We start from the raw sequence: 20,144 nt of genomic DNA on the forward strand, positions 1-20,144 counted from the left end.
TCCACAGTCAACTTGATGTACCCTGCATCTGTGGAATACATGAATAGACAACCAATCATCCCAAATTGAGGAGATGGACTTTGGGAGCAACGATATATAGATATTTTTCCCTTTTTCTCTTTTTGTGAGTGTGTATGTGTATGATTCTGTGTGTGATTTTGTCTGTATTGCTTTGCATTTACCATTTGTCCTAGGGTTCTGTCTGTTTTTGTTTTAGTACAGTTCTTAGCACTTGTTATCATTGGTGGATTTGTTTTTTGGTTTGGTTGCTCTCTTCTTTCTTTTTTTATTACTTTACAAAAAAATTTTTAATAATTATTTTTTATTTTAATTATTTTATTTTATTTTATTTTATCTTCTTTCTTTCTTTCCTTCTCTTCTCCCTTTTATTCTGAGCCGTGTGGATGACAGGCTCTTGGTTCTCCAGCCAGGCGTCAGGGCTATGCCTCTGAGGTAGGAGAGCCAAGTTCAAGACACTGGTCCACAAGAGACCTCCCAGCTCCACATAATATTAAACGGTGATAATCTCCCAGAGATCCCCAGCTCAATGCCAAGACCCAGCTCCACTCAGCGACCAGCAAGCTACAGTGCTGGACACCCCACGCCAAACAACTAGCAAGACAGGAACACAAACCCACCCATTAGCAAAGAGGCTGCATAAAATCATAATAAGGCCATAGACACCCCAAAACACACCACCGGATGCAGTCCTGTCCACCAGAAAAACAAGATCCACCCTCATCCACCAGAACACAGGCACAAGTCCCCTCCACCAGAAAGCCTACACAACCCACTGAACCAAACTTACCCACTGGAGGCAGACACCAAAAACAATGGGAACTACGAACTTGCAGCCTGCAAAAAGGAGACCCCAAACACAGCAAGTTAAGCAAAATTAGAAGACAGAACAACACACAGCAGATGAAGGAGCAAGATAAAAACCCACCAGACCTAACAAATAAAGAGGAAATAGGCAGTCTACCTGAAAAAGAATTCAGAATAATGATAGTAAAGATGATCCAAAATCTTGGAAATAGAATGGAGAAAATACAAGAAACATTTAACAAGGACCTAGAAGAACTAAAGAGCAAACAAACACTGATGAACAACACAATAAATGAAACTAAAAACTCTCTGGAAGGGATCAATAGCACAATAACTGAAGCAGAAGAACATATAAGTGCCCTGGAAGAAAAAATAGTGGAAATAACTACTGCAGAGCAGAATAAAGAAAAAAGAATGAAAAAGAATTGAGGACAATCTCAGAGACCTCTGGGACAACATTAAATGCACCAACATTCGAATTATAGGGGTCCCAGAAGAAGAAGAGAAAAAGAAAGGGACTGATAAAATATTTGAAGAGATTATAGTTGAAAACTTCCCTAATATGTGAAAGGAAATAGTTATTCAAGTCCAGCAAGCACAGAGAGTCCCATACAGGATAAATCCAAGGAGAAACATGCCAAGACACATACTAATCGAACTATCAAAAATTAAATACAAAGAAAAACTATTAAAAGCAGCAAGGGAAAACAACAAATAACACACAAGGGAATGCCCATATGGTTAACAGCTGATCTTTCAGCAGAAACTCTGCAAGCCAGAAGGGAGTGGCAGGACATATTTAAAGTGATGATGGAGCAAAACCTGCAACCAAGATTACTCTACTCAGAAAGGATCTCATTCAGATTTGACGGAGAAATTAAAACCTTTACAGACAAGCAAAAGCTGAGAGAGTTCAGCACAACCAAACCAGCTTTATAACAAATGCTAAAGGAACTTCTCTAGGCAGGAAACACAAGAGAAGGAAAAGACCTACAATAACAAACCCAAAACAATTAAGAAAATGGTAATAGGAACATACATATCAATAACTACCTTAAATGGAAATGGATTAAATGCTCCAACCAAAAGACACAGACTGGGTGAATGGATACAAAAAGAAGACCCATATATATGCTGTCTACAAGAGACCCACTTCAGACCTAGGGACACATACAAACTGAAAGTGAGAGGATGGAAAAAGATAGTCCATGCAAATGGAAATCAAAACAAAGCTGGGGGCTTCCCTGGTGGCGCAGTGGTTGAGAGTCCACCTGCCGATGCAGGGCACATGGGTTCGTGCCCCGGTCCGGGAAGATCCCACATGCCGCGGAGCGGCTGGGCCCGTGAGCCGTGGCCGCTGAGCCTGCGCGTCCGGAGCCTGTGCTCCACAACGGGAGAGGCCACAGCAGTGAAAGGCCCGCATACTGCAAAGAAAAAAAAAAAAACCAAAGCTGGAGTGGCAATTCTCATATCAGACAAAATAGACTTTAAAACAAAGACTATTACAAGAGACAAAGAAGGACACTACTTAATGATCAAGGGATCAATCCAAGAAGAAGATACAACAATTGTACATATTTACACACCCAACATAGGAGCACCTCAATACATAAGGCAAATACCAACAGCCATAAAAGGGGAAATCGACAGTAACACAATCACAGTAGGGGACTTTAACACCCCACTTTCACCAATGGACAGATCATCCAAAATGAAAATAAATAAGGAAACACAAGCTTTAAATGATACATTAAACAAGATGGACTTAATTGATATATACAGGACATTCCATCCAAAAACAACAGAATACACATTCTTCTCAAGTGCTCATGGAATATTCTCCAGGATAGATCATATGTGGGTCACAAATCAAGCCTTGGTAAATTTAAGAAAACTGAAATCGTATCAAATACCTTTTCCGACCACAACGCTATGAGACTAGATATCAATTACAGGAAAAATTCTGTAAAAAATACAAACACATGGAGGCTAAACAATACAATACTAAATAACCAAGAGATCACCGAAGAAATCTAAGAGGAAATCAAAAAATACCTAGAAACAAATGACAATGAAAACATGACAACCCAAAACCTATGGGATGCAGCAAAAGCAGTTCTAAGAGGGAAGTAAATAGCAATATAATCCTACCTCAAGAAACAAGAAACATCTCAAATAAACAACCTAACCTTATACCTAAAGCAATTAGAGAAAGAAGAACAAAAAAACCCCCCAAAGTTAGCAGAAGGAAAGAAATCATAAAGATCAAATCAGAAATAAATGAAAAAGAAATGAAGGAAACAATAGCTAAGATCAATAAAACTAAAAGCTGGTTCTTTGAGAAGATAAACAAAATTGATAAACCATTAGCCAGACTCATCAAGAAAAAACGGGAGAAGACTCAAATCAATAGAATTAGAAATGAAAAAGGAGAAGTAACAACTGACACTGCAGAAATACAAAGGATCATGAGAGATTACTACAACCAACTATATGCCAATAAAATGGACAACCTGGAAGAAATGGACAAATCCTTGAAAATGCACAACCTTCCGAGACTAAACCAGGAAGAAATAGAAAATATGAACGGACCAATCACAAGCACTGAAATTGAAACTGTGATTAAAAATCTTCCAACAAACAAAAGCCCAGGACCAGATGGCTTCACAGGCAAATTCTATCGAACATTTAGAGAAGTGCTAACATGTATCCTTCTCAAACTCTTTCAAAATATAGCAGAGGGAGGAACACTCCCAAACTCATTCTATGAGGCCACCATCACCCTGATACCAAAACCAGACAAAGATGTCACAAAAAAACTACAGGCCAATATCATTGATGAACATAGATGCAAAAATCCTTCACAAAATACTAGCAAACAGAATCCTATAATACATTAAAAGGATCATACACCATGATCAAGTAGGCTTTGGCCCAGGAATGCAAGGATTCTTCAATATACGCAAATCAATGTGATAAACCATATTAACAAATTGAAGGAGAAAAACCATATGATCATCTCAATAGATGCAGAGAAAGCTTTTGAAAAAATTCAACACCCATTTATGATAAAAACCCTCCAGAAAGTAGGCATAGAGGGAACGTTCCTCAACATAATACAGGTCATATATGACAAACCCACAGTGAACATCGTCCTCAATGGTGAAAAACTGAAACCATTTCCACTAAGATCAGGAACAAGACAAGGTTGCCCACTCTCACCACTATTATTCAACATACTTTTGGAAGTTTTAGCCACAGCAATCAGAGAAGAAAAAGAAATAAAAGGAATCCAAATCGGAAAAGAAGAAGTAAAGCTGTCACTCTTGGCAGATGATATGATACTATACCTAGAGAATCCTAAAGATGCTACAGAAAACTACTAAAGCTAATCAACGAATTTGGTAAAGTAGCAGGATACAAAATTAATGCACAGAAATCTCTTGCATTCCTATACACTAATGATGAAAAATCTGAAAGTGAAATTAAGATAACATTCCCATTTACCATTGCAACAAAAAGAATAAAATACCTAGGAATAAACCTACCTAAGGAGACAAAAGACCTGTATGCAGAAAACTATAAGACACTGATGAAAGAAATTAAAGATGATACAAATAGATGGAGAGATAATACCATATTCTTGGATTGGAAGAATCAACATTGTGAAAATGACTATACTACCCAAAGCAATCTACAGATTCAATGTAATCCCTATCAAACTACCAATGGCATTTTTCACAGAACTAGAACAAAAAATTTCACAGTTTGTATGGAAACACAAAAGACCCCGAATAGCCAAAGCAATATTGAAAAAGAAAAACGGAGGTGGAGGAATCAGGCTCCCTGACTTCAGACTATACTACAAAGCTACAGTAATCAAAGACAGTACGGTACTGGCACAAAAACAGAAAGATAGATCAATGGAACAGGATAGGAAGCCCAGAATAAACCCACGCACATATGGTCACCTTATCTTTGATAAAGGTGGCAGGAATATACAGTGGAGAAAAGACAGCCTCTTCAATAAGTGGTGCTGGGAAAACTGGACAGCTATATGTAAAAGAATGAAATTAAAACACTCCCTAACACCATACACAAAAATAAATCCAAATGGATTAAAGAGACCCAAATGTAAGGCCAGACACTAACAAACTCTTAGAAGAAAACATAGAACACTCTATGACATAAATCACAGCAAGATCCTTTTTGACCCATCTCCTAGAAAAATGGAAATAAAAACAAAAATAAACAAATGGGACCTAATGAAACTTAATAGCTTTAGCACAGCAAAGGAAACCATAAGCAAGACGAAAAGACAACCCTCAGAATGGGAGAAAATGTTTGCAAATGAAGCAACTGACAAAGGATTAATCTCCAAAAGTTACAAGCAGCTCATTCAGCTCAATATCAAAAAAACAACCCAATCCAAAAATGGGCAGAAGACCTAAATAGACATTTCTGCAAAGAAGGTATACAGATTGCCAACAAACACATGAAAGAATGCTCAACATCATTAATCATTAGAGAAATGCAAATCAAAACTACAATGAGATATCATCTCACACCAGTTCGAATGGCCATCATCAAAACATCTACAAACACATTGTAAAGAAATTATACTCCAATAAACCTGTTAAAAATTTTTTTTAAAAAATCTACAAACAATAAATGCTGGAGAGGGTGTGGAGAAAAAGGAACCCTCTTGCACTGTTGGTGGGAATGTAAATTGATACAGCCACTATGGAGAACAGTATGGAGGTTCCTTAAAAAACTAAAAATAGAACTACCATACGACCCAGCAATTCCACTACTGGGCATACACCCTGAGAAAACCATAATTCAAAAAGAGTCATGTACCACAATGTTCACTGCAGCTCTATTTCCAATAGCCAGGACATGGAAGCAACCTAAGTGCCCATCGACAGATGAATGGATAAAGAAGATGTGGCACATATATACAGTGGAATATACTCAGCCATAAAAAGAAATGAAATTGAGTTATGTGTAGTGAGGTGGATGGACCTAGAGCCTGTCATACAGAGTGAAGTAAGTGCTAACACATATATATGGAATCTAAAAAAAAAAAAAAAATTGTTGTGAAGAACCTAAGGGCAGGACAGGAATAAAGATGCAGACACGTAGAGAATGGACTTGAGGACACGGGGAGGGGGAAGAGTAAGCTGGGACGAAGTGAGAGAGTGGCGTGGACATATATACACTACCAAATGTAAAACAGATAGCTAGTGGGAAGCAGCCGCATAGCACAGGGAGATCAGCTTGTTGCTTTGTGACCACCTAGAAGGGTGGGATAGGAAGGGTGGGAGGGAGGGAAACGCAAGAGGGAGGCGATATGGGTATATATGTGTATATATACAACTGATTCACTGTGTTATAAAGCAGAAACTAACACACCATTGTAAAGCAATTATACTCCAATAAAGATGTTAAAAATAAATAAATAAATAAATAAATAAATAAATAAATAAAATAAAAATAAGATTGTTGATGTTTGTCTCTGCTTCTGCAGGTCCCCAGTGGTGATCTGAAGAGAAGGACTAGACCCTTAATTAAATGTGAAGAGATAAAAAGCCACATTATGTCTGGTATTATTTCACATGGCTTTTGTTCAAGCCAAGATTATATACCCCAATCAATTTAATACCCCTGGTTTTCAGTTGGGTATTTGTCCTATAAAATGTTTCAAGTCATCAAGAACAGTACCTTAACCAACTGCTGAGAAGGACTGGGTCCCCCAGGAACAGAACCTGCCTCCAAAACAGCAGCTCTCACCCTGGGCTGCACGGGGTAGCGTGGAGGGTAAAATCCCTCAGGACCAGGCCACCCCCCAGACCCTTTACATTAGAGCCTCTGGCTGTGGGGACCCAGGCATCAGAAAGCTTCAGAGCCTCCAGGGTGACTCCACCAGCAGGGTGACAACTGCTTTAAACCCACCAGAGGTTGTGTTTCAGCACCAGGAACTCCCACTCTCATACCCTACGGCAGCAGCTCTGAAAATGTGATTGAGGCCCCCTGCCCACACCGCCTTTTCGAGGGTCCATGTGGTCAAAAGTATTTCCACAATAACGTAAAGCTGCTATTGGCCTTTCTCTCTGTGTTGACGGTTGCACTGATGATGCAGAGGCAATGGTGGGGAAAACGTGGTTTCTTAGCAGGAATCAAGGCAGTCCCAGCAAACTGTACTGAGAGTCACTGTATTCCCTACTGCTATGAAGTGAAACAGTTTTAAATTTTTACGTCAATTTTGCTTAAGATGCCCTTGATGAAGCAGGAAAAAAAATGGATTAAATCTCTACCTTTGACTGCATCTTATTATCATGGTGACCAAGTGGGAAGGACTCACAAAGCACTTCTGCTGCTTTGTGCTGAGGTTTTCCTTGGAGGAGGCGCTTGTGTAAATGTTTGAATGAAGAGCCAGGCTCACTGCTTTTTTTTTTTTGTTTAAATGGAACACCATTTACTTGAAAGAATGATAACAAACTACAGTCACTGAGGCTTGGGTATTTGGCAGACATTTTCTTTAAAATGAAAAAAGTGAGCCTATCACTTCAAGGAAAACAACTGGAAGTATTTACTGCCAAAACGTTCAGCTATAGAGTAAAAACCAGAATTTTGGAAAATCATGTGCTTGACAGCTTTCCAAACTTAAAGAACATTCTGACAAAATCATCAGTGATATTAATGAGTGGGATTCTCTTGATATTTCCTAATGAAATGTCAACATTTGGAAGATCTGCACAATTCAGTGAACAAATATTTTCCAAATGACCAATGCATGACATTACAAAATAATGAATGGTTGACAGATCCACTTAAAGTGCAAGATGGATTTTAATTTAACTGAGTACAAAAACCTCATTAGCATGGCTTCAGATCCACAGTGCAACTAATCTTTAAGAAATTATCACTTGTCAAGTTTTGGTCTAGTATCAAAGAATAGTCACAGTGATCTCAAAAGACTCTTCAAGCATTTATCTTCCTTTTCCAACTATTTATCTACGTGAAGCTGAACTGTCTTCATGTATTTCAGTCAAAACAACAGATTGGGGACTTCCCTGGTGGTCCAGTGGTTGAGAGTCTGCCTGCCGATGCAAGGAACGCGGGTTCGTGCCCCGGTCCGGGAAGATCCCACATGCCGCGGAGCGGCTGGGCCCGTGAGCCATGGCCGCTGAGCCTGTGCGTCCGGAGCCTGTGCTCCGCAACGGGAGAGGCCACAACAGTGAGAGGCCCGCGTACCACAAAAAAAAAAAAAAAAAAAAAAAAAAAAGACTGAATGAAGTACACATGGGAACTCAGCTGTGTTCTATTAATAAGGCAGACATATAAAAGATATTTGTAAAAATATGAAACAATTCCACCCTCCCTCACTAATTTGTTTTGGAAAATGTAGTTATTTTTCATTAAAATATGTTACTTAGGTTAACAAATAATAGATTTATTATTTTCAAGGAATTAACAAATGTATTCTTAATTTCTCAGTTTTAGTTTCTAATTCAATAAATACTGATAGATGTAATTCACGTAAACAAAAGCTCTTTGAGGTCCTCAAAAATTTTTTTAAGAGTGTAAGAAATTTGAGAACCTCCGTATCGCAGGCTCTTCTCTTTCCAGGAGGACGGATTTCAGAGCAATTGGTGGCAGTGTCTCATCCTGAGCTGGCACACTGAGCTGCTTAGTTAGCAGTCAGCAGGAAAGGCCCAACCGGACGCCTCTTGCTTCACCCCTAAGCCAGGGACATTTCTTTCAGTAAAACAGGCATTCACCACTACACAATGCGGCCAGGCAGCAGAGCCTTGGGTTCAGAGCACCAACCCAGGCTCCCAGGTCAAATTCTTGATCAGATCTGGAATCCACAGCCCTGGGACCTTGGATCCGTTAATACTTAAGTCTCCGTTGCCCGAGAGTCTATATATAACATGGGGTTAATACTGCTACTTACACCACAGAGGGCGAAAAACGCTCTGACAGGGTCAGTGTTCGATAAAGGTTAGCCGTTGTTGTTATCACAGTCACAACACAGTGAGGGCATTCTCTGCCATCGAGCAAGAGAGCCACCAAATTATCTGCCCAAAAAAGGTATCCTTGCTCTCAATGCTCATCTTTGAGGGACCGCAGGAGGCCTGGGCTGCACCTGGCAGGGCTTCCTGAGTACAACTGAACTTGGAAAGGAGCGGAATCCTCCACTCCTGGCCTTCTCTGAGGTCAGACAGTAGCCTTGAATGCAGTCGGTGTGATATCACTCCCCAAAGTCATAATCAGGAAATGCGGGAACAATCTGTTTCTCCCACAAGGCAATCATGACAGGCTATTTTAAACGTCAAACACAAACCTGGCGCCAGGAAAGCAAACAACCCCTTCACTCGCGTACCTGCCTTGAGCCCCGAGCCATCTCTACTTGTGAGACAAAGCCAGCAGGTGGAGAAGAACTGACCTTCCTTTCCGACCGCAAATCCCCGCCTCCTCGTGTATTCAATTCTGCTGTTGATAAGTGAGCTGCTACAGTGCTTCCCTTAAGTGAGACGGGGATTTTATTTATTTGGGGAGGGGGGCGGCGGGAGTGCTGCAGTTCCAGGGCTGAACTTTTAGCTCGCTATAAAGTTAATGTGCTCTTCAGTGTTCATTCCAGGCAAGACTGTGGGGCTATGTATTTTCTGCCACCCCCAAAAGGCCATTATCTGTAATTGCCCATTACCATGCATAATTATTTCTCCTAGCTTGGTCTATGACCTCCAGGGCTGCACACTGTTACAGCCAACTGCTCCCTCTTACTAAATTTGTGAAGGAAGCTTTACTGACCTTTAGTACTTTGCATGGTATATTCCAAAGCCGACATTTTACAGGCAAACTTATCTCGAATCGGGAGTATTTCAGATCTCCTCCAGATGTACCTTTCCCATCTCTATGGAGTTTTCCCTCCCCTCAAATAACAAGAAAATAAAGCACAATCAACTCTCCATTATGTGAGGGCTGATAACCCAAACTGGGAATTATCTGGAGCCCTTTATCCTCCCTTTTCTTGGATTTGGCCGTTTAACTATATCATGCTTTTTAAAGACTGCTACTGGGAGAAGGTGGAGATAGGAGAGGGAAGAGAGAGAAAGGGTAAAACTTACAAAAATTTAAAACTTTTGAATTCAATATATGTGCTCCCACTTTTAGTGTTTTTTGAGTGGGGAGAGGAACTGTGTTCAAATCAGTTATTAAGATGAGATTTCGGGATTCCAGGTGCATTGGAAATACTAATTCTAGAACTGACATTTGGTGACATAGCCCAAAGTGTCCCCCTACATTCACCTCACTTTTCAACATTAGCAGGGAAAGAGGAGAGGGGCCGGGGATTGCCAGCTATACACGCAGATCGCCGAAATGCTTAGCCATCCGCTGGCATTTCTGTCTTCTCTGCTGCGCCACTCAGGTGTGAGGGTGGGAGATGTGCCTCTGAGCCGTTATAACGTCCACACACAAAAAGCTGGGAATGACACCAACCCACTTTTGTGTAGTCACTAACTACCACTGCACCCAAGACCGCCCACCAGAATCTCCTCGATGGGTGACGCCCTTCACGTGTGCCATCTTGACTTCCCTTCTGCCTTCCTTCCTTTTGAGTAAAGCTCCTCTGAAATGAAAAGAAGTCGATTCTACAAATAATCACTTGTCCAACCTTTCAATCATCATTTTTACCAAAGTCAGGCAGGGAAAACGACAGAGAATCAAACCTAGCAGTTTTCACCAAATCCGACAACAGGGAAGGCCTAGGAAGTAATGTTATCCCTTGTTTTGATACCTGGAGAAGTTCAGGTGGTAAATCTAAGGATGTGTGTGCAACTGGCAGCAGAACCCCGTCAGAGACCTCACACTTCACCACCAAGCTGTGTCATTAAGGGTAAAGGAAGCTGCTTAAATGTGGCCAATGAACAGCTTAAGTTAAAAGACATCTGTTCCTGGGCTTCCCTGGTGGCGCAGTGGTTGAGAGTCCGCCTGCCGATGCAGGGGACACGGGTTCGTGCCCCGATCCGGGAAGATCCCACATGCCGCGGAGCGGCTGGACCCGTGAGCCATGGCCGCTGAGCCTGCGCGTCCGGAGCCTGTGCTCAGCAATGGGAGAGGCCACAACAGTGAAAGGCCCGTGTACCACACACACACACACAAAAAGACATCTGGTCCTACTGATGATTTCCTGGAGAAGAATATAAATGACTACTAACTATGCATATGCTGGCGTGGAGGTGAATCAAACACCAAGGTCAAGACAGTTCTCAGACTCCAACGACAGAGACCAGGACGGGAGGTGACATTTCCACTGGGAGATGTCAGGCAGGGCAGGGGCTGTGAGTTGTGATTTGGTCCCAAAGCCCCTAACTTGTGGCTCTTCTGACTCATCCTTGAAGCAGCTCGCTCCAACCCTGGGTCCTGGTTTAGCTCTGCAACTGTGGCCTCGTTGCCAGCTGCTGCCGTGCTGTTCTCAAAGTGTGGACACAAGTCACTACATACCAGGTGAGGTGATCGCCTCCAAGCTTTGTCTTCTCTTCACAGCTAACTGCTCCACCAAACATGTCACTAACCACAGGGACAGGAAGGCATAGCAAAAAATGTCACACTTGCGATGATTCCTGCCTCCCAATGTAGGGCCAGAACCCGAATTCCCAGCCTCTGTGCAGTCAAGGCCTAGGCATGTGAAAAAAGTGCTGCCAATGAGGTCTCCCAAGTGAGACTCCAACTGCAACAATGCCCTTTCCTTTTGGCGGGGGCTAGAGCCAGAAACCTGTGGCTTTTTTAAAAAAAGATGGATTGACTGATTGATTATTTATTTATTTTGGCTGTGGCGGGTCTTAGTTGCAGCACACGGGATCTTCGTTGCAGCATATGGGATCTTTTAGTTGCAGCATGCAGAATTCTTCTTAGTTGTGGCATGCTTGCGGCATCTAGTTCCCTGACCAGGGATCGAACCCAGGCCCCCTGCACTGGGAGTGCAGAGTCTTACCCACTGGACCACCAGGGAAGTCCCAAGAAACCTGTGGCTTTTGAGAGTGGCAGAAGCAACAGGTGCAAGGTGCTGAAGGCTCTGACAACTTGGGATACACACATGTACATGTAGACACACATGCATATACATACATACACATACACACACACAGATATATCTGTATCTACATATCAATCAACACCCTAACTACAAAGAAAGTTGTATCTTAACCGAAAGAAATGATTACCAAGAGCCAATCTGGGCCTGTCAACCAAAATGTTATCATGGTGACTAAGAAACAGCATGACAGAAGCTATAGGAGTGGCCAGCTTCTTACAACTACAATCACAGCTGCATCATGTGCATCTTTATCTTCCTCATCCAGTGGCCTGTGTCATGAAGATATTGTCCATCAGGTCTCTGGAAATCTAACATGCTCTCAGAAACTCCATTTCACAGAAAGGTCACCAGTATTAAGAACTGTTCGGCAATTCTCCAAGTAAACACAGAACCTAGGAACATCTCTGCGTGGGTACAGCCTGTGGCACAGAGGGGGGACTACATAAACTCTAAAACACGGGGCCTCTGTCTGTGACAAAGGAGCCGGCCAACTCTGCGGGAAACACTGGGTATCATCTGTGGCTGCATCAACCACCAGCCTCACCCGTGCTTCTCAAGGTTTCTTCCATCACAGAAACAATACTGGATTGACAAGTCAGAGAATAAAGATTTTTTTTTAATCAACAATCAAGCAAGAGTAATTATCTGAACACCACCAACAAAAAAGCATATACTCCCATGAACGCACAAGTTTTAAGATGAAGTTGTCTGTCCCCACTCCGCACACCCAGAAAGGAAACAGCAACATAGGCAGAGCCTGGAGACTCACCTGGGGGTTCTCTTCCATCTCTGGACTAGACCCAGCCCAAAAGTGGTAGTAAAGTTGACCTTCTGAGCAGAGACTACAGTGCTGTGACTAAAAGGATTTCAGAGCTGAAGAACTGAGCTTACTGAAAAGATAACTGCAGATGCTGTCATAGGAAGGACTCACCAAAGAGTCAACCACGGAGCAGGTGACAGAGCTGTTCTTTCATACGTGTTGAGGAGTCACAGCCATTTGTCCTAGGAGGCCAACTTGTGAGGGAAAGCTCTCAAAAACTCGACAAATTCATTCATTCATTCATTCATTCTATATTAACTGGGTGCTCAACTGTTTAATTCCAAGGTAGGAAGAGTCATTTTTTCATGACATTACCATACAGAGGTGCCTTCAGGTTTAGCTGAGTCTGAAACCAGGAAGCCAACCAACACCCCAGAATGTGTAGGACTTTATTTATTGCAAGTCAACATACAGACAGCCTGCAGACTTGCGTTACTAGCTAAAATCAAACAAATATGTAGACACGGGGAAAAGACAATTAAACGGTACAACTGGAAATATGACACCCTAAGAAAAACTAAGAAAATAATAAGCAACAGATTATTAAACTCTCAGGGACTGAAAACACCAAAATAGGGAGGAGAAACAAAGTCACCGCAGATTAAATATGGAGAGTTTTAAGCCAATTATAAAAGATCAAAGGGAACAAGAGAGGGGAGGAGTAGCCTTACAAGTAACCGAGATAGGAGACCTTGGGAGAAATATGACCAGGGTAAAATCATTACAGTTTACAGTGAAAGTAATCTAGGGATGACTCCAGAGAGAAATTCACTAGGGACCACTCCTGGGAGAACAGCACGGGCACAGAAATTCACTAGGGACCACTCCTGGGAGAAATTCACTAGGGACCACTCCTGGGAGAACAGCACGGACCACTCCTGGGAGAACAGCACGGAACAGAAATTCACTAGGGACCACTCCTGGGAGAACAGAACAGAGAGCAAAAAGCTCTTTATTTTCAGAAGGCACACAACTCCGGAGGGAAGGTGCTTGCTGCAGAGAACAAGGGCTAGGATGGGCAAGGCGAAGAGTGCAAACGAAAAATGCTAGTGGCTTGAGCCACATTTTTGGATCCCATACTGTCCACCTCTGGCTAGGAACCTCGGTGTGGTCTCCATTCCATGGCACCGTGGGCAAAAGGGAGAGGCAACAGTTGTGGAATTAGCAGAAACTCACTTGACACTTCTGTTTCACCCTCCAAAAAAATCTGAGATTGCCCCCTTCGAATAAGGTCAACCTCCTGAAAAGTCCTAACTGTTACCAACTGTCCTAGATTTTAACCAAGAGAAACAGCCAAGAAAAGAGCTGCGAATGCAAATGATGTTCACTTTTCACTGTAATATCTCATGTATTCCGCAGTTTACATAGACTTTTCAGCGGCTACCGATAATAACTCTACAAGGCTGAGACCCAGAAAGAGGAGCCGGCTGTGGCTTAGAAAGGTGCCCTGCACTCAGAGGAACACGGTAGGAGCTGGAGTCGCGAGTAAACCCAGGTCTTCTCAGTCCAAGTCTGGTGTCTTCTTGCAATGATAGGAAGAGCCCAGACACCTAGCTCTTCACCTGGATTCCGAGTAGCTAATTCTGTGTATTTTGTTTTGTTTTTTAGTAATCATCAATACACTGGACGCTATAAAGTATCAGAGTCAGGAAGCCAAGGGAAGTGCACCACACTGCCAAGGAAACCCCGCTACAACCAGCATTTAAGATCAAGCGTAATGCCTGACTTACCAAATTTTCTTTCTTACAAGAGATTCAACAGATCACTCTATAACTGTGAGGCTGGTTAAAGCCTACGGTATAACTGAAAATACAGAAGGACCAAATGTAGTATATTAATAACATAGCACTTACTGATACTGAGAAAATATATCTGAAGGAAAGAAAAAAAAGAGGAACTCTGGACATCAACTATTTTACTTACCTCTGTAACTGGATACAAACTGCTCACCTAGCTTAGTAACCCGGCTACCGAGTGGGTCCCAACTTACTATCATGACCAGAGTAATGGAGCCCAATACAGGACATGAGCATGGGCTGTGAGTCACAGACTCGGGTTGGAATCCCAACTCCACCACTTAAAATACGTGTGATCTTAAGCATGTTATTAAACCTGCTTCCTTATAAGTGGAAAAGTAGTTCCTATTTTACAGAGTTGTTGTAGAGATTAAATGAGAACATAAATAACAAAGCAGCGAAGGCAGTACCTGGCATGAGGCAGACACTCAGTAAATGAGAGCTAGCGGTACTGCAATCATTACCTCCTCTGAAAACACAATGCCAAAGAATTGGGAATTAAACAAACTACACACACACATGGCAAAGGGTAAAGCGCTGCCCGCTCTCTCCCTTCACACACAGGAATTAGAGAATCTTATTCACAATCGTGCGTGGATCCTCAGTTTGAGAAACATCCCTTACTCCTGCCACACTAGCTCCTGGCAACGCAAACTAATGCGAGAATTACATTTCTTTGCTTAATCATCCTTACCATATGCTCTGTTTCTTCAGTTCTACCCAATTCTCCCCTGCTCCTAGATGCAAGCTTTTGTTCCCTGTCAAACTCCTCTCCGTTGCTATAAATAATCTCTCTCCCTCTTTGTATATTACCTTTCAAATATTTATAGACTGTTATTCTCCTTCTCTCCAAGCCATACATCATTTTTGTTGCCCTTCCCCTAGATTCTCTCTAGTTTATCTACGTCTTTTAGAGAAAAACAAACCCCAGGTGCTTCATGATGAAAACAGCACACCCAAAGCTAACAGCCCTAGGCCAATAAGGCCCCTTATTCAAAAGCCACCAGGAAATTCTTTGATGTGCTTCTTCCTCCTCTTCCCCTCTAACTCAGTAATTCCATCTCTCAGATAAAAACAAGGGAGAGAGGGATAAGGGAGGTGACCACCAGCCTCTCCCGGCGGAGGCCGGGGCTCCACGAGGCAGCAGCTCCTGGGGTAGGATGCCATGGGACAACCACTGACACGCTCCAACTCACTAATGAGGAATTCTGCACCATGCACATTGCTCCCGCTTGTTAATTCCTTCCCCACCCACTGCATTCGATATGAAGGTATTAGAACCGTGTCCTTGGGACTCCCCTCCCCTCCCCCACCAGGTCTGGGCTGACGCACCTGCTTCTTCATCCGACACGCAGGGCCCAAGGACTCTAAATCGTGTGCCTTCTGTCCAAACTGTGAGGGGCAACAAGATACAGACAGTGTGTTACCTGTTTTGCTGAAGGTAACTTCCTCATCTCGCAGTCCTGGGTATCTGTGTGGTTATCCAACACTCCCTACTCCCTTTAGAAAGGATAAGAGATGGCTAACACCAAAGACACATGTCTGTACAATTAATAAAACAAAAAGAAAAGCAAGGCCGAGAAAAGAAGGGGAAAGCTTACTCATACTCTGATGTGTGAGTGTTAAGATGTGTCTTGGAGATTCCTGGCTGCTGGAGTGTGGCCTGGGGTAGGGGAACTGTGATGGTTATGTACTCCTTACCCGGAGACACAATCCTTACGTCAGGTAGCTTGATTTTTGAGGTGAAAAAAAAAAAAGGAAAGAAACAAAAAAAAAAAACCTAGTTTATGGCTGTAGGGTAGATCATATCCAGACTCATTCCTCTGTTCCTCATTTTAGTATCTGAAACTTGAGTTTGATGGCATGTTTCTGTCCTTCGTCATGGTTTACAAAGAATTTTCACGTTAAAATCTTAGTTGAGGGCTTCCCTGTTGGCGCAGTGATTGAGAGTCTGCCTGCCGATGCAGGGGACACGGGTTTGTGCCCTGGTCTGGGAGGATCCCACATGCCACGGAGCAGCTGGGCCCGTGAGCCATGGCCGCTGAGCCTGTGCGTCCGGAGCCTGTGTTCCGCAACGGGAGAGGCCACAACAGTGAGAGGCCCGCGTACCGAAAAAAAAAAAAAATCTCAGTTGAGCACCACACTGATTCTGCAAGATAAACTGAGCAGGCAATATTATTTTATCCATTTCACAAATGAGGAAACAGACACTTACAGAAATTAAGTGAACTGCTCAAAATCGGAGAGGTGATGAGTAACAGGCAAGTATTTGGACTCTAGACCTTAGGTTCTTTCAGTGACATGGAACTTCCTTCCCAGGCATAAAGTTAACCAGATCAAAGCAAAACTGTTTCCAGGTGTCTTCGATCTTCAAGACCTTTGATTAAGCTTCTACTATCACACACCATTCTCTCAGGGGGAAATTTGGCACTAATAAGACTGGTTGATCTGTTAACTAACCTGGCCCCAACCTGGAAATCGGTACTAACAACTAACCCTCACCCTGGCGGAAGCACAGCCCTGAACGTGTTCAACATCAACCAAAGAAGCAGTAAAATCATTCTGAAAGGGTTGATGGGTAACGTGCATTCTATCGATAATTTCATGTAACACTGGTAAGAATAAGATTAGTCTCTAGTAACCAGAATATCTGAATGGAGAGTGTATCCCATTCCTCACCTGGCTTATTATATACCAAACAGTAATACTGGAACCTCTAGACCACAGCACCAGACATGAGTGTGAAATGGTTCAATCATTGAGGCCATTAGCTTAACCTGAGCTCTGCCCACGGTTATACTGGAACGAGGACAGAGGTTGGAAGAGTGTGAAGAACACATCAGGTCCACTTGGCTCTGGTCTGCTGATGCGGGACCAGACAAGCCACAGGCTCCTCCACCTGTCCACAGAGGACAGTGACCAGGGCCAGTCCTCGGGCTCCTGGCCTCTACAGCCTGTCCCCAGCTAGTCTCAGCTAGTCTCCTGGCTTGAAATACCAAATAGTGGGGGGGGGGGGGGGAACTGCAGCTCATATCACCAAGGGCCAATCTCCACAGTAAATAAGGAACTTCAAGATAGGGGGAGGGGATTCAATAAAAAAAATGAGCAAAGGACATACACAGAAGGCTCACAGAAAAAACATAAATGGTCCTTTAACGTATGAAAAGATTTCAGTCTCACTAACAAAGGAAAAGGGGATTATAAGCTATATCAACCATATTTGTTTTCTATTGCTGTATGCAAATTTATTATCTTACAGTTTCGTTGGCCCATCGTCTGACCCAGGTCTCTCCAGGCTAAAATCAAGGTGCTTAACTGAGCAGAGGGCTGTTGCAAGCTTCTAGAGAACTCCTGAAGTCTTTGCCTCAGCGCCCCCTTCCTCCATCCTCGAAGCCAGCAACAGTGGTCAGGTCTTTCCAGCTTTGAAACTTCCCAGCATCTTCTGTTGTGACATCTCTGGGGCAGCTGGGAAAGGCTCTCCACGTCCAAGGATTCAGGCCATTAGAATGGGCCCACGTGGAATCCAGGATCACCTCCCCACCTCCAGATCCCTGACTTCACCACATCTGCAAAGTCCCTTTTGCCACGAAGGTAACACCTTCACAGGCCCCAGGAGCCAGGATATAGCCCTCTCTGGGGGCCATTGTTCTGCCGACCGCACCCACGTACAGCGCTTTACCTTTCAGACTGGTAAAGCCCCCATGGCAACCCCCATAGCACTGGCAATGCCGTGGCAGCAGCTCTCTGGAGGAAGTGCCGTGGACACCATCTACCCAAATTACCTTAAGATAGACCTCCTGTCCTACCAGTTCTTTCCATCTCTACTGTCACCACCCCAGTGCAAGCAGCACCCCTCTGCCTGGGCAAATGCATGGGCTTTGCTTTGCTCCCCCTTGAAACTACACTCCACACAGCAGCAGAGACATCTGAAGAGAGTAAATCAGATCACAGCATTCACTGCTTCAACACTCCAATGACTTCCCGTCGCACTCACCATAAAACTCCAACTCCTTCCCTGGCCTGCAAGGCAGCAAGTCGCAGCCCCCTGTGATGTCACCCTTGCTCACAGCACCGATCACACTGGTCTGCTTCCTGCTCTAAGCACTGTCTCACCTTGCCGTGCCTCCTGCCTGGAAGGCTCTTCCCCCAGACCTTGACTGCAATGGCTCACTGTCCCTTGGGATTTAATCTCCTTAGAGAGGCCCTCTTTCCCTAACCTCCATGTCAACAGCCGCGACCCCTCCAGAACATGTATCTTATCACTCTGTCTCCACAGTGCTCATCACTTTCTGAAAGCATCTTACTCACTGGTGGACCTGATTATCCACTGTCTCCCCTGTTGGACATGTAAGACCCACGAGACAGACGTTTTAGGCACTGCTGTATACCTCATGCCTGGAAAAGGGTCTGACCCAATGCAGTCACACAACGAATATTTGTTGAATAAACGAAAAATAAAATAGAAACACAGATGGAAGAAAGGGAAAAAGGGAGGGAGCGACTCTGGCCCAGACAGCAGACTCACCAGCAAAGATGAATTCAACTCAGTTCAGCAAACAGTTATTAGTGTTTGATGAATCCAATCTGCTTCCCTGAATTAATGTATATCCTGTATTTCAGATAAACTCCCCAATCTCAGGATCAGAGTTAAAGGGTGATGTAAAAACAGGGAGTAGTTTTATAAGTGCTGAGATCAATACCGAAGAGTCAGCTGTTAGTATACACTGGACTGAGCTGACATTGGGTGGCTGAAGCAATACCCGAGAACTCTCACTGCCAATAAACATCAGAAAATGTGCTATTACTAGAACACTGAATCAGTATCTTCTTCTGACTACAAACCAGCTGTTTATAGTCTACGTTAAGAGTTTCTTGTGCATTTTTTCTGAAATGCATGCTCAGTGGTACCGTACACTAAGACTGGGTTAGTGATTGTGAAGTCTACTCACAGACGTAAGAGACTAGAGGAAACTGGGTTTGCAATGTAATCTGGTTCAGCAACAGGGAGCAATATTTATGTGACTTTTCTTAGGGGAATTTTTTTATCAGTTGAAAAGTAAGACACCTTGAGGCTGAAACAGAAATTCAGACCTGCACTTACAGAGTTGCTTGTGACCAAGGCGAAAGGAACCCTGACAAGTCAAGAACCAGTGAGACAGCAGGCAGAGCCCCAGGGGGCCCAGAGGTACCCTCACTCCACTCCCTTGGCTTCATGGCACAGCACAGAGCACTCGTAGGCCCAGAGTCCAGATCACCTGGCAGAGGTACAGAATTCACAGCATCCCACATCAGGTGGCAGCTGGCCTTACCCTGGGCCCCCTTCCCTACTAACCTCAGCCCTTTAAGCAACTTCAGAGCCCTCAGAGGCACAAACTAGACCAGCCTATAGAACAAAGAGAGAAGTCAGCAATGAAGCAAAAATTGTGGGCCTGGGGGAAGAAGTAAGAGGAAAAAAACAAGACGTTGACGAGATAAAAGGAATCATCTCATGTGAGTCTACAGGTGATTCCGGAGGCCAAGAAGGGCGGGTTAGCAGAAGAGGCTGCCCTTAGCCAAAAGTGAATGAGAGGGAGAGAATGGGGAGTTATCACTCAGTGGG

The 20,144-nt window shown here is 43.4% G+C and overlaps 1 protein-coding gene across 3 annotated transcripts in view; it reads right to left on the bottom strand.

The window, feature by feature from the left end:
- The window catches only part of DMRT1 (doublesex and mab-3 related transcription factor 1), a 122,012-nt gene that overhangs the window by 69,663 nt on the left and 32,205 nt on the right, over nt 1-20,144 (bottom strand). For 2 of the 3 annotated variants that reach the window (XM_073806177.1, XM_073806178.1), the window contains exon 3: nt 15,878-15,937. The exons of the other annotated variant lie outside the window; for it this stretch is intronic. In XM_073806177.1, the coding sequence (XP_073662278.1) occupies nt 15,878-15,937 (60 nt within the window). The remainder of the gene's footprint in view (nt 1-15,877; nt 15,938-20,144) is intronic. 3 annotated transcript variants of the gene reach the window in all.

The sequence above is a fragment of the Tursiops truncatus genome, chromosome 6 (genome assembly GCF_011762595.2).
Source record: "Tursiops truncatus isolate mTurTru1 chromosome 6, mTurTru1.mat.Y, whole genome shotgun sequence".
Taxonomy (NCBI): domain Eukaryota; kingdom Metazoa; phylum Chordata; class Mammalia; order Artiodactyla; family Delphinidae; genus Tursiops; species Tursiops truncatus.